Here is a 15,986-nt window from a genome sequence, read left to right as displayed (position 1 = left end):
GCTCCAATTTGTTTTTACATGCACAGAATCTTGTAACTCAAAGCTTGGTCAGCTTGGTCTCCCCCTTGGAGAGGATGTCTCTTTGATAAGACACTTCATAAATTCAGCAAATACTACACAGGAGGAAAGGTTCTTCTTCAATGGTGGAAGAGTCCAGACTCCCTTTCTTCAGGGGCTTTTACCCTCTCCAAATGCAGTGCACCTCAACTATTTACCCAGGCTTCCACTTCCAAGCCCAAGTTCAGCCCTTGTTTTCGGCATAAGTTAGAACACGAAATCCACCAATTGTACCCTTAAGCCCTCTTCTCAATGAATGGGCTGGGCTAAGAGTGAGTGGGCACCTGTTAGTTTGCCTTTCTCTGCAACATATGTCCCAGATCTCTAGGTTCAGTGGTTGTTTTCAAGAGGTACAAAATAGGGTTTAAAGCTCTACCCCTTTACTTCTTTCAAACCAAAAAAAATAATAATCTACACATGGTCAGCCGGATTTACAGAACAACCTTAACCATCTTTTTGTCACAGGGAGTACTTGTTTTTAATAACTCTGTAAAACAGGTTCAATGGATTCTATTCTAATATTTTCACTTTAACAAAACCCCACTGGGTATTTGTCCTATCCTGGATTTGAACCCCTCTAAACAAGTCCTTTCAAATTCCAAAGTAGCATATCGAATTTGCCAGGTCACTTATTGCCTCTCTTGAGACCAAGTCAATACCTGGCATCTGTGGACATCCAGGATGCTTGTCAGCATATTCCAATTTACCCACTTTATCAGCGCTTTGTGCTTCATAGTAGGAGGGAAACCTATTCTGTTCATTGCCATTTGACCTATTCTCTGCTCCCAGAGTATTCATAAAGGTACCTGTACCCTTCCCTGCCCTCCTAAAAATTCAGGGAATTTAGGTCACAGGGAAGGGTTCCTTTTCCAGCCAGCGACCTGCAAACGTCCACAGGGCTATTCAGATACTTTGGGCTTTCGGTTGGGTAATCATCTTGCAGAAATTCTCGCCCGGAGTATTTGGGCCTCATTCAAGAGACAGCCCAAGCAAAAGTCTTTCTTCCATAAAACCATCTCTCTCATCTCATGATTGGGCCTTGACAGCAAGGAAGTGTCCATTCTTCTTGTGAGATTCTCCATGAGAGTTTACGCCTCATGATGGTCTCCTTCAAGGCTGTTCCATTCGCCCAATTCCTTACAACGCCTCTCAGCCTGCCTATTCTAGTGTCCAGCAAAGCAAGAAACTACTTAGCTTGGTGGATTTACAACCCAGCATTGGCAAGGGGCAAGTTACTGGAAGATAATCAGAACAGAACTAGTTTCTCAGGCTGGGAGGAGAATGTGTTACAATGTCTCACAGTTCAGGATACATGCTCACCCGAAGAAACCAAGCCTCCCCTCATCATCTTGGAGCTCAGAGCAATAAAAAGGGCCCTGCAACATTTGACCCCCCTTTAGGGACACCTGATTGGGGTGCAATCAGACAACACCACCATTGTGGACTTCATCAATCACCAGGGGGACACCCGGGAGTCTTGCAGCCTTGAAGGAAGCAAGTCTGATCATCTCATGGACAGAGAAATACTTTCCAGCGACATTTGCTGTCCACATCCCAGGAGTGGACAATCCGAAAGCAGATTACCCCAGTCGTCAGTACCTAGACCAAGCGGAGTGAGCCCTTCACCCTGACATTTTCAACCTAACATATTGGAGATGAGATTCTGGATGTGGATAGCCTAGATTCCTTGCTAATGTGATTGAAAACCCTTACGCGTATACCCAGTGAAGTGACTAACATCAGGAAATAAACAGAGATGACACAAATCCTTCTACATAAGTTGTACCTGTTTATCTGCAGTCATCTGTCCTCCACAGTCTTCCAAATCACACTTTTTACACTGCATCTCTCTGGTCTGGAAAAAAAGGAGGCTGGGATTCGAAGACTTGCACTGCAGAACTTTGTGAGGAGAGCTCTGAGCCCTTTTTGGAGGGAAGGGACACCCCTGTGCCCTCTACACAGTACACAGGAATATGCACAGCTGTGGCTTCCAGTCACAGGCTGTGTGCTGGAGCTCATATTCAGTCCTAAATTCTTTAAAAATCCTCTGAATATGACTGGATCTTTAAAGTAGAACCTTAGAAAATTTCAGTCCTGCTTGATGACTGACTTGATGCTGGCTCCTTTTGCAGTTATAGCTATGTAAAACATTAAATAAACGTCTATACTGTTTTAAAATCCAGTAATACACTGTGTCACCCTGCTCTGCAAATGCTCAGTTGACACTCTGCCAAAAAATGTAAAAGTCAATCTGCTGACAGCCTCAAGATTTACTTGTGGGCTCTAGGCTTCCCCAAAATGGCAGTCTCCAGCGAGAAGAAACTGGAACAATGCTGGAGGCAATGTACAGCAAACACTCATTTTGGTAGCATATCTATTAATGTGCAATGTATGTTCTGTGCTAAAGACATTATTTTGTATCACGTTGTTATGGGTAAAGATCCACTTTAAGTCTGGAGTAAGATGTCACCAGAAACCCAACAATTTCTTTACCTTACAACTTCTGAGATTGCACAAGCTAATTTCTCATGTTTGCAATGTGAGTTCAGAGTATAATTCAGCTGTCAGGTTTCAGGTCTCAAGTTGAAGAATTAGACTCGGTGGTTCTAAAGACTTAAGTTTTTTTTTAACTTTTATGCATTCTTTGCATGCAGGTAAAAAAAACCTTCTCTGTACAGCTTCCCCTCCCAGACCCACTCTAATACTTGCCCAATCTGGATCCAGCGATGTGTGCAAGAGCCGTTGCTCTCCAGGCTCTCTGCCTCCTCATTGGCTGAGACACAGCAGTGGGAGCCATTGGCTCCCATTGCTGTCACAGCCAGTAGGGAGGGAGCGGGGGGCTTGGCTGAACCCCATTCTGTGTGTCTTATGGGATCGAAACATGCAGGAGTACCCCATTTCAAGCAGCTCGCTATGGGGGCACTCAGCAGAGGGAAGGGACCGGGAGCACCAGCGGGGGACTCAAGAAGAGGAGTGGGGCTGCTCTGTGGAAAACCATTGCACAGGGCAGGTACAGTGACTTGAAAAGATATTCATACCTCTTTAAATTTTCCACCCTTTTTCATGTTACAACCAAAAACATCTATTTTATTGGAATTTTATGTGGTAGACCAAACAGTGCGACACATAATTGTGAAGTGGAAGAAAATTGAATACATGGTTTTCCAAATTTTTTTCAAATATCTGAAAAGTGTGGCGTGCATTTATATTTCGCCCCCTTTACTCTGATACCCCTAACTAAAAACTAGTGGAACCAATTGCCTTCAGAAGTCACCTAATTTTAGTAAATAGTCCACCTGTGTGTAATTTAATCTCAGTATAAATACAGCTGTTCTGTGAAGCCCTAAGAGGTTTGTTAGAGAACCTTAGTGAACAAACAGTATCATGAAAGCCAAGGAACACACCAGACAGGTCAGGGAGAAAGTTGTGGAGAAGTTTAAACCAGGGTTAGGTTATAAAAAAAAAATATCCCAAGCTTTGAACATCTCACAGGGCACTGTTCAATCCATCATCCGAAAACGGAAAGAGTATGGCACAACTGCAAACCTTCCAAGACATGACCGTCTACCTAAACTGACAAGCTGGGCAAGGAGCGCATTAATCAGAGAAGCAGTCAAGAGGCCCATGGTAACTCTGTAGGAGCTGCAGAGATCCACAGCTCGGATGGGAGAATCTCTCCACAGGAGAACGATTATTATACACAAATCTGGCCTTTTTAGAGGAGTGGCAAAAAGAAAGCCCCTGTTGAAAGAGAGCCATTAGAAGTCCCATTTGCAGTTCGCGAGAAGCCATGTGGGGGACACAGCAAACATGTGGAAGAAGGTGCTCTGGTCAGATTAGACCAAAATTTAAAATTTTTGGCATAAAAGCAAAATGCTATGTGTGGCAGAAAACTAACATCGCACATCACCCTAAACACTATCCCCACCATGACACATGGTGGTGGCAGCAGCATCATGTTGTGGGAATGCTTTTCAAAGCTGGTCAGATTTGATGGGAAGAAGGATAGAGCCAAATACGGGGCAATCTTAGAAGAAAACCTGTTAGAGTTTGCAAAAGACTTAAGAATGGGGCAGAGGTTCACCTCCCAGCAGGACAACGACCCTAAACATACAGCCAGAGCTACAATGGTATGGTTTACATCAAAGCATATTCATGTGATAGAATGGCCCAGTCAAGGTCCAGACCTAAATCAATTTGAGAATCTGTGGCAAGACTTGAAAATTGCTGTTCACAGGCACTCTCCATGCAGTCTGACAGAGCCTGAGCTATTTTGCAAAGAATGGGCAAAAATGTCACTCTCTCTAGATGTGCAAAGCTTTTAGAGACATACCCAAAAAGATTTGCAGCTGTTATTGCATCAAAAGGTGGTTCTACAAAGTATTGTAGCGCTGCAATTTTTGTAGTACTTTTGGATTGAAGGTAGTGTGTTTTTTCCTTTTTATTGAAAGCAGCTACTTACTATATACTTGCGCTGATCTTTATTTTGAAATCTACAAAGTATTCACTCAGGGGGGTTGAATACAAACGCACGCCACACATTTCATATATTTAAAAAATATATATAAAATTTGAAAACCATTTATAATTTTCTTTCCACTTCACAATTATGTTTCACTGTGCTGGTCTATCACATGAAATCCCAATAAAAATACATTTACATTTTTGGTTGTAACCTGACAAAATGTGGAACATTTCAAGGGGTATGAATACTTTTTTTTAAGGCACTGTAAGTATAACAAAAAATAAAAATTGTAGCTTTAGTATCACTTGAAAGCGAAAGAAGAGGGGCAATATACAAATTTTATCAATAAACCTGCACCTTTAAAGAAATTGACTATGAGTATTCATGCTTCAGTAACTTTTGAGTATTTTATTTATTACAGTTTATATAGCGCAGGCTATTTACGCAGTTGTACACATTGTACCTTCACATCAGTCCCTGCCCTCAAGTTACCTACAATCTAACCTCCCTACTATACATGCATAGGGCCACATACTAGGGTCAATGTGAACATGAGCCAAAAAACCTGCCAGCATGTCTTTGGCATGTGGGAAAAACCGGAGTACCCGGAAGAAACCCATGCAAGCACAGGGAGAACATGCAGACTCCAAGCAGGTTGGGGGGGGGGGGTCTGGCCTCAGCCTGGGGGGGGGGGGGACAAGTTATCTGTCTTATCTTCTGAAACGATTTCATGGGACACACATACACGAATAACGGCAGTCCTTCCCTGTTATATAGATTTTGTTTTTGTTCTCTGTACTTTGGCAGATGTTTTAGGTATGCCAAAGGTAGCCCCTGCATGGGTTTTAGTACTTTTTTTAAGCCCTTTTTAAAATTGACCACAAAAAGATTTAAAAAAGAAAAAAAAATACGGGCAGGTAGTGTCATGGTCAGGATTCAAATCAAGAACTCAATTCAAATGATCATAGTCCATTTGATGGGCGAATGCAGACTGCTTTTGGAATCATTTTGATGCACTTGCAGTTAATTATGGATTATTTTGACCTCCTTCAAGCTGCTTTTTCATTCCCTCAGACTTCTATGGTGGATAGGTAAATGCCATGAAAAGTAAATACGTTTTTGTGATCACCATTTCCCTAAAAACATTAGTGAAAGAACTAAAAAAAAAAAAACTTGTATATTGATAAAATTGCACCCAGGTAGGCTCACTCCCAAGCCACTGCTCTGTGTGTCCATTCAATGGCTCCTGCTGCTATTCCAGCCAATGAGGTGGAGAGTCCCCAGAGAGCTCTCGTGCACAGCACTGGAGGAAGATCAGGCTCATGTAAATAAAGAGGGGAGGGGGGGCTGCTTCTGCAAAGAGAAGGTTTTTTACCTTCATTAATAGAATGCATAAATGTAAAAATAACCTTGAGCCTTTAGAGCCACTTTAAGCAGATGCAGCAGTCGATGACCAAATCCTCCCCTATGAAGAGATCATATAAAAATCCTCACCTATGAAGAGATCATATAAAAATCCTCACCTATGAAGAGATCATATAAAAATCCTCCCCTATGAAGAGATCATATAAAAAAAATAGACATTGCCATCTCTTCAACCTAATTTATGCACTATAATTCAACTGCCTGTATGAAGAATGTGACCGTTTTTTTTTTCCTTGTGTTGTAATCTGCTTTGCTGTGAGTGTGCGCTATGGAGACACACAAGACTATTGCGGTGTTCGCTTTATTTTATTGGCAGTTTGGTATATTTATTGTGGCTATCCTTATTGTAATGATGTCTTCCTGTACAATTGTTCGAGGAGATAAGTTTAAAAAAATAAAATAAAATGAAAAGCTAGTCCAACTTTCACCTGAGAGCCAGCTGAACAGTTTTTACCAAAAGATAACGATGACTATATAGTCATTTTATGGAAAACGCATTTTGAAATTTTGCTGACTTCACTCATTCAAATTAAATAAAGGATTTCAAAACTGACAATCTTTTATGTTCTTCACCATCCCATTTTTATACATTTCTATACTGAAGTCTGGATTTCTTGCTCTTCTGTCAGACACAACCAGTCTCTTTGGCAACAGCGGGGCAAAGAGTTTTGGATTTGGCAACACATCATTTGGAGAGCAAAAAACAACCGGGACATTCAGCGCTGGTGGCAGTGTGGCTACACAAGGATTTGGCTTTTCCAGCCCTACCAAGACAGGTATGACAGAGTAGTTGCAGACCGTCTAACACCAGCATACAAGACACATTTCTGATCTTGTTTTTTTTGGAGAGATCTAGTATGTACTAGAGCAACTGTGGTAGTTTTAAAGTACTTCAGTTTTACTTGAAGATGAACTCCAGGTAAATGTTCAAAACACTGTTGAAATAAAATCATGGGAGCTGTTTTAACGGTCATTGGATTTGTATTTATGTCAATCTATTCCTCAGATTAACACAGCCCTGTCAAACAGTACAACCAAGTTGGTCACCTTACTACTTTCTGGTGCAATTAAAGTTTTACTAAACCCACAACAGTAAAATGAGTCTGTATATGCAGTAAAGCATGCTTGTTATACTCCCTGTGTATTCTAAGGAGTTAATCCTCTGTAATAAGGCTGTTTGATACTGTCTTCTCTTATCCTCCCGTTCTGCTGTCCCCAAAACATCTCTTTATAGAACATAGCTTGAAGGGTAAGCTGCACATGCTCATTTTGGTGTGAATTACTAGAGTGTTTGTTTTTTTTCCCCTCTTTTTTTTTCTTGGGGGATCGCATGTGATCAGAACAGGGCCAATTGGCACTGTCCAATGTTAGGGGTCCTGCAGCCTCATAGGACAATCGGGGGAGAATAAACTCCTCCTGTAAGCCTTAACCAGATACTGATCGAAGTCAGTAGACTGCTCTAACTGCTGATGAGAAAAGGTGTTTAGCAGTTTATATTTACTAAAACTTTTGCATTTCCATGTTTTGTACTGTGGGAGACCAGATATACTGAATGCATGGTCCTGGCTTTAGTAATACTTTAACCACTTCCAGGCCACCCCCCGCAGTTTTACGTCGGTACTTTGACGTTAAATGCCAGGGTTATGGTAGCAGATAGCCGCCATATCCCCAGTATTTTCTTACAGGGCGGGTAGTCCTCTTTTACATAATGGTCCAAGCAGTGGATTCAGGTCTTCACCCTGTCCCCATTATTTGATTTGGACATTGAAGGAGCAGTACCAGACTGATGAGCTCAACCTATTGCTCATTCTGCTCTTTCCTTCTGTAAAAATGTATCTTTCTCTTTTGTTCATTGACGGACACAGCTCCTGATCTACTTAACCATTGGGTTATAGCCCCCTAAAGGAGTAGGACACTAAGCAGAAAAAAAGTCTTTCTACGCCTGTGGGCAGTCCCAGGGGGTATACTCCCTCTCTCTGCTATAGGTACTCCATTTTTTTCTGCCCAGTCAGGAGTAAGGACCTAGTTCATTGTTGGGATTTCTGGTCATTTTGGCAATTTTTTCCTTTTTTCTGTGAGATCTACAGTCAACTGCCGGACTGGGCGACGGGCTGGATAATCTAGATCCAGTGGTCACCCCAGTCTGCCCAGCGAGCGCGCGCAGACCTCAGATCCGTGCTAGGTCGGCAGCAACATAGCCCCACCGGCAAATTAAACGCCTCGTGAGATTGCACACGACTGGGTCTTGGCCCGAGTCGCAGCGTTCCTCCTTGCTGACAGCCCCCCCCCCCCATTTCGATGGATAGGAGGTTCTGTCTGGAGCGGTGCCTGCCTGGTTCCTTGTATGGTAAGTAACTGTCCTCCATCTCCCCCTGGAGGGTTTTGGGGTGGACGTGGGCCCCTCCTTGGGATGGTTAGACCCCAGGGTTCCCCTCTTTCCCATTAGGCGACCCCGCTGTGGCTGTGGGGTGGGGGCAGGGTGCTGTGCTGGCAATAGGGGTGGCGGGGTGCGCCCCCAGCGTCTGGCCGATCTGCTGGGGGGGGGGGCTGTACCTGGTAGGTGCCTCTTTGCTGTAGCCTGTGTGCTCAATGCATGGCGAGCCATGTTTGTGTAGTCCGGCTGCCATTTTGCGGTGGTTTGACATTGAAAATATCAGCGGCCATGACAGTGGAGCCCTGTAGGTGGCTATTTCAGCAGTGGGCGCCCCTCCTCATCCCCTGGTGCTGACTCCTGGATCCTTTCACTTCCTGTCGCCGCACGTGGAGTGCAGATTATCCTGGTGGCTGCAGGTGCCTGTTTCTGCTGGGTGGTGTTCTTAGATAGTGAGGGTTATTCCTGCACTCCTGTAGCCCTGCTTGATTACTTCAAGGGGTGATTGTCCTGGTTCTGACATCGGAACATTTTTCAAGGTTTTTACTCAAACCGGTTTACAGTTCCCAGCACTGAACTACTTTGTGGCGGGTGCAGAAGTTCAGAATGGAGTCCATTCGCATGGTCGTGGCATCCCTGCGTCAGGGGGATTTTCTCGCCTCTATAGACATCAAGGATGCTTACCTTCACATTCCGATATGTGCCAGTCACCAGCGCTTCCTCTGCTTTGCCGTGGGAGAGGAGCATTATCAGCTTGTGGCATTGCCCTTTGGTCTCGCCTCTGGTCTTCACGTAAGTGTTAGCCTTAGTGCTAGCATTGTTACGCCAACGGGCGATTGCGGTACTGGGCTACTTGGATGACCTCCTTCTGCTCTGGTGGACAACCTGGAGATCACCATATGAATACTGAAGGAGTTCAACTGGATTCTGAGTTTTCAGATTGTTGCTCTGGTTCCGTCTACAAAGCTGGACTATCTGGGTCTCACTCTGGACTCAACCTTAGCCAGAGTGATCCTTCCTCTGGACAAACTCCAGAACCTGTGGACTGCACTTCCTCTCCTGCTGTCTAACAGATGGGCATTCCCTTTAGGACTTGCATACGGGTGCTGGGCCTGATGGTGCCTACCTTCAAGATGGTTCGTTTGCACAGTTCCATATGAGGTCTCTGCAAAGGGAGATTCTGGCCAAATGGGACAAGAATCCGCAGTCTCTGGACAATCCGATGCGGCTGAGCCGGGGAACGAAAGAGTCCCTTATATAGTGGCTTCCTCCCCTGGCGCTGCGGCTGGGCAAATCCTTCCTCCTCTTGTATTGGACGGTGATCACCATGGATGCCAGCCTGTCTGGCTGAAGAGAGATCCTCTGCAAAAATTCTGCTATGGGGATCTGGACACTAGAAGAGTCCAGACTGCTGATCAATGTCTTGGAACTCCAAGTGATCAGAATGTGCCTGGAACATTGGACGGATCGTCTTCAGTGATGGTCAGCCTGCATTCAATCCGACAATGCAGCGACCATGGCTTATGTGAATTAACAGTGGGGCATAAGAAGTGTCCTGGCGGCTCTGGAGGTAGCCGTCATTCTAAGGTAGGCATAACGGTTCATTCCAGCCCTATCCGCCGTACACATTCCCAGGGTGGAAAACTGGCAGGCGGATTACCTCAGTCGGCAGGCATTAGACCAAGGGGAGTAGTCTCTTTATCCGGAGGGGTTTCATGAGTTGTGCCTCGGGGGGCATCCCCGAGGTGGTTCTGTTGGCCTTTCGGCTCAATCGAAAGGTGCAGAGGTTTGTGGCTCGGTCACAGTAGAGGTGCGCATCTTCACTGGTCTCCCGATTCGATTACGATTATCCTGTCAACGATTTGATTCCGCGATGCATCGTGATTACTGCCTGCGGTTTTTATAAAGCAAAAACAAGCAATCAGACGAAATCCATTTTTTTTATTTTATTTTATCTGCTCTAGAAGAAAAAAAAAAGGCACTCCCTGCATGTAGCAAAGTCTGAACAAAACAGACAACAGTAAATACTAAATGGCACAGCCCCCCATTTACATTATACAGTCCCCCATTTACATTACACAGCCAATTTACATTAAATAGCCCCCTCTGCCTGTTCCAGGACAGCCCTGCCAGTTCACTCAAGTTAAAACAAATCCGTGTCAGTCCCTCTGTTTCATGGATTCCTTCCTACAGCCTGTAAGGGTTAATATGTAAACCAATGCTTCTACCGTGCCCTCTGGCCGGCTGTTCTGCTCCTGGATGGAGGACACGTGACGGTGACAGGCGATGAAAGATCAGAGATGATGCGTTAGAAGCATCGGTTTACATATTAACCCTTACTGTAGGAAGGAATCCATGAAACAGAGGGACTGACACTGATTTGTTTTAACTTGAGAGTGCACTGGCAGGGCTGTCCCAGGAGAGGCAGGGGGGAGTCAGGATGATGTCAATACAATCGATGTAGCCGTTCTCCCCATCGATGCTGAATTGTTCAAGGCTGCATTGAGATGCATTGATTCTATGATTATTTTCCACTCCCCTAGGTCACAGGATCCTCTGGCAGATGCCACAGACACGGTGGCCCTGTGGGGGTCAGTATCGTCTGATTTACATTTTCCCTCCTCTTAAGCTTCTACCAAGACTTTTACACAGGATCGAGGCTGAAGGGATTGCGGTCAACATTGTGTTGCCTACCCTGTGTCCCAGGCCAAAACATCTGAAGAAAAGTTGCTTTGCATGCCTTGGATGGGATCCAGGCAATTAGGGTGTACCTGGCAGCTACGGAGTCTTTAAGGAAGTCAGACTCACTATTTGTGTTTCAGATCAGCAGAAAGGGCAAAAGCACCGCTCCAGTGATAAGGTAATCCCAACCATCAAAATAAGGTGCAGCAAGGATCCGCAGTCCAGGCAACCATAATGTATAGAGAGAAATAGCCGCACTCCAACTTGAAGGTGAAAAATATAAAATCTGTTTTATTCGTATCCAAAAGATAAAATCAATTCAATTCAGAATTGATTTTATCTTTTGGATACGAATAAAACAGATTTTATATTTTTCACCTTCAAGTTGGAGTGCGGCTATTTCTCTCTATACATCACTATTTGTGTTTACAGATGGGCCTCGAAAAGGGTTGTCCACTTCCTCGGTGACCATTTCCAGATGGATCAGACAGACGGTGACTCAGGCCTATTCCATCATGGGTCAGGTTCCTCCTTTCCCTGTCAAGACGCACTCTACTTGGGCTCTCAGTGCCTCCTGGGCCTTCTGTCATCAGGCGTCAGTGACGCAGCTTTGTAAGGTGGCCACCTGGTTGTTGTTGGTTGAACACTTTCAGAAAGTTCTATAAAGTGGATGCATTGGCATCTGCAGATGCTTCCTTTGGCTGCAAGGTTTTGCAGGCTGCTGTTTAGAGGACCTGGTCCTCTTTGAGGGTGTATTGTTTTTTTCAGGTGAGCTCCATTTATTTTGGTTGAGCTCCTGTTTTCCTGGATGGCTAAAGTTAGCCTTGGGAATTTCTATTCGCTGTTCCCACCCCACCTGTTTAACACTGCTTTTGGGATGAACGAAAGCAAAAATAGGATTTTTGACTTACCGTAAAATCCATTTCTCTGATGTTCATTAACGGACACAGCACCCACCCCTCTGTGAAGTTGTATTTCTTCTGTCACTGTTTGTAACAAGTACCTATAGCAAAGAAAGGCAGTAATACCCCCTGGGACTGCCCATAAGCATATCCAGACTTTTTTTTTTTCCTGCCTAGTGTCCTACTCCTGTAGGGGGTAGTATAACCCAATGGTTAAGAAGATCAGGAGCTATGTCCATCAATGAACATCAGAGAAATACATTTTACGGTAAGCCAAATTTTTTTTTTTTAGCCGAGGTGTACCTATTTGGTACCTTCTCTCCACCCCAGTCCTACTTATAAAGGGGATTACAAGAGGCCAAAACCAAATCAAAATCTGTTACTTTCCCTATTTTGTATTTAAAAGTGTTTTTAATATTTTTGTAGTGAATATATCACTGCATCTAATGGTGTTTTTTTTTTTCTTAATCGTACATCACAAGAGACATAGGAGTTGTTAATCAGAACTACTTAATGCTGCTACCGTCAGGCAAATAGACGCTGGCCAAAAAAAAAGGCAGGACTCTCCTCTCAGACATAACCCCTCCCAGCTCAGCTATGCCTCAGTTTAGTGCTGGTGTCTGAAGGTGACAGATGTTTCCTGTGTCTCTCTGAAGATATCTTCTTTTGGGACATTTCCTGGCTTGTTCCTTTACACCTCCGCAAGGGCAGAGGTGGGCTCCATCCATAAGACCATGAGGGACTGTACCTAATACCTACCTTCAAGTGAGTGATGGCGCTGGATCCTATTAGCTTCGACATCTGGTGTGCAGCGTGCCTGGTGATCTCACTGGCAGGGTGCCCCGACGCTTTTCCTGGTTAGTGCCTCTGTATATTGTAGAGTTGCAGCGTTCCACGATTGTTGAGGTTTAGGTCATAGGACAGTGGCATTGTGTGTTTTTACCCCTTAAAGTGGGGTAAAACAAACTCTCCACAATCAACTCCCATGATAGGTTCTCTTATGGGGTATTAGTAAAGGCAGTGTGGTTTTAATATAATCTCTAAATACCTTTTTCCAGCAGTGCTTCTGTGCAGTCTCATGGTTTCCTCAGCTCTTCTTCCCAAGCAGAGGGACTCCAGTGGGGGGGACTCGCATTTCTCTGCTGTTAGTTTCAGGAGGGCAGGAGCAGGGAGAGGATCAGCTTCACACAGACCACGGAAATTACAGGAAGGGAGGGGAAGAGAGGGAGATACAGATACTGCAGAGAGAGAAGGATATTAGAAAGTCAGTTTACCGACCGTAACCGGCAGGATCAACAGGTATCGTACTATATGGAAAATGATATGTAACATTGCAAACAAATGTTAGCAAAAAATGAATAACGGAAGAAAGGATCAATCGAAACAAGGATTGGTAAAAGGAGGGTTTAGTCTGTTGATTGCAGGATCGAAGGGAGGATTGCAGGAAGCACCACTCCATCGACCGCAGGGAGGATCGGTCAGTCGGTTGTTCATCCCTTGTGAAAGAAATAAAGTTAATCATTCAAAAAATAAAAAAAATCAGACAGTTTACAAAAAACATTTTGAATAAAATAAATAATAAAAATAATAAAATGAAACGAATGCAAAAGTTGCGCAAACATTTTTAAACGGTGATCACACGTATTAATACAAATGTCAAAGTGAGAGCCATAATTCTAGCACCAGACCTGTGTAACTCTAAACTGGTAACCTGTAAAAGCTTTTAAAGTACCACCAATATAGATTTTTATTTTAGGCACCCGTAGTTTGGCACGGGTGTACGCAATTTAAAAGTATAACATGTTAGCTATCGATTTACTTGTCATAACATCATCTCTTATAATTTAACAAAAATTAGATATTATATAGTGTTTGTGTGCAAAAAAATTCATTAAAGTGTATTGTGTTTAAAAAAACCTCTGCACAAATACCAAGTGACATAAAAAAAATTGCAACACCCTCCATTTTACTCTCTATGGTCTCTGCTAAAAAAAAAAAAATGTATGTTTTGAAGCTTCTGAGTCATTTTCTAGCACAAAAACTACAGATTTTTTACATGTAAAAGAGAAATATCAGAATTGCCCGGGGGGAACTGGTTAACAAAGAGAAGGGGAAGAGTAGCTTCAGGGGAATAGCTTTGCTCTTTCTAGGCTGGAGGTGAGGTGGGGAAGAGATCGGCTCTTACACATTCTACAGAAGAGTGGGGGAGATGCAGAGACACTGGAAAGATAGCTGGATGACGGAGGCACTTAAACTGACCACGCTACCACGGATCCGCAACCATGATAAATGTGGTCAGTTTACAGAGGGGAAGACTAAAGCAGGCAGTATCAGCTAGGTATTGTACAACATATAAAGGGACAATTGACATGGCAAAAGCACTATGCTATAGCTCATGCCTAAAAGGGACAGGAGCATTTTATTTATTTATTTATTTTTTTGCTTGCAACCAATTTCTTGGGTGCTATACAGGCTGTGGCAGTGTTCATTGTGGGCAATCCATGATGGAGCACGTATGATAATGCCATCATGCGCTACTGCAAATGCTATTGTGCCTCCTATATTCTCCATGTGTGTTCAGCCCCCACATTGCCTTAACTGAATTCAGGCTGCATCTGTGCCATCCTGCCTCCTCAGCGGCAAGAACAATGGGATGGCCCCCAAATCCCTTTATCAGGTAGGAATGTTTCCCTGAAAAAGGGTCATATTAACTCTAAATCCATGCCCTCATTTGATATCGCCACTGTTACAGGGGCACAATCCTTTGTGACCAAATCTGGACTGCGGGATCAGCTTTCAGCAGTTCTTACTTTGGAATGCCTGAGATGCAAACTCCATTTTAAAGGAGGATAGGGCAGGGGAAGATTTTCCTTTGGAAGAGGAAGAAGTGGGAGCCTTTTGAGGATCAGGAATCCTCTGTAGATGAGTATTCCTAAGAGGTATCTGAGTCCAGGGCTGTCTCAGTCACAATATACCTTGATGAGCTTCCTGGCAGATGTGATTCGCACTAACCTTTTAAAGGAGTTTCATTTTATGCATTAAGATAAAAAATACCCCCTTAGCCCCCCAAATACTTTCCTGAGCCTTTCTCTTTCCAGCGATGTCCACAAGTCCCTTTGGCTGTCGGGACCCTCCCTCCTGATTGGCTCCCTCGGCTGTCAATCAAAGTCAGCCAATCGGGGGGGGGGGCAGCTCCATGTCTGAATGGGGACACAGAGCTGCAGCTTGGCTCGGATGCCTCCATAGCAGGCTGCTTGCTGTGGGGGCACTCGATAGGAGGGAGGGGCAAAGTGCAGCAACGAGGGACCCGGGAAGAGGAGGATGCATGCTGCTCTGTGCAAAACCAACTGCACAGTGGAGGTAAGTATAACTTTATTTTAGGAGAAGAAAAGAGACTTTACAATCACTTTAATTTACTACCCTCCGAATCTCCTTCCGATAGTCACTAGTTTCGTGTCATGACGGCAATCCAAATTCCCAAAGTTCTTCCAAGTGCATGTACGTCTAGAATTTATGTATTCTGATGGGTCTGACCTGGAGAATGTCACTAATAAAATGGTTTGCTCACCAGTACGCTTTGAAAATTTTTTTTTACAGGCAATGGGGGTTTCGGGCTGCTAACCCTAATTCCTTTTTAAATAAAACCCTGATGAGTCCTGTGGGCGAGGTCCTGGTCCTTAAAGATACGACAGATTAGAGGGTAGAGGCCCATGTTAAGGCATTGTCCTTTCTGGTAGGAGCAGCTTTGAAGCCTGCGATGGGTGCAGTGGGAGTGTGCCAATCCTTTAAAGTTTAGGCAGATATATATGCTTTATTCCAGGAAATCAAACCCGGGGTTATGCTATCTGGAAATTCCTGGAAGATTTTGCAGCTGCCTCTGGCTCTAAATCAAAGCCTACTTACCAGTTTGGGTAAAGGACTGGACTCCCCGGCCCTCCTGTTTTCAACGAAGGAGTGTTTCCACTTGCTCAAGGGTATTTTTAGATTCTCAAAAAAGAGGGGCTTTTTGGAAAGGTTGCTGCTGCAAGGAGTTATTGCACCTGTGCCTAGTAAAGCTGCACGATTCTGGATAAATCGAGATAAA

At 44.1% G+C, this 15,986-nt stretch overlaps 1 protein-coding gene across 2 annotated transcripts in view; it reads left to right on the top strand.

The window, feature by feature from the left end:
• NUP214 (nucleoporin 214) overlaps nt 1–15,986 on the top strand; it is a 265,238-nt gene that overhangs the window by 165,059 nt on the left and 84,193 nt on the right. The window contains exon 32 of one of the 2 annotated variants that reach the window (XM_082258634.1): nt 6,577–6,723. The exons of the other annotated variant lie outside the window; for it this stretch is intronic. Coding sequence (XP_082114760.1) covers nt 6,577–6,723 — 147 coding nt within the window. The remainder of the gene's footprint in view (nt 1–6,576; nt 6,724–15,986) is intronic. 2 annotated transcript variants of the gene reach the window in all.

This window comes from Pelophylax lessonae, assembly GCF_965119305.1.
Source record: "Pelophylax lessonae genome assembly, chromosome: 5".
NCBI lineage: Eukaryota > Metazoa > Chordata > Amphibia > Anura > Ranidae > Pelophylax > Pelophylax lessonae.
This window is presented reverse-complemented; position numbering and strand designations above follow the sequence as displayed.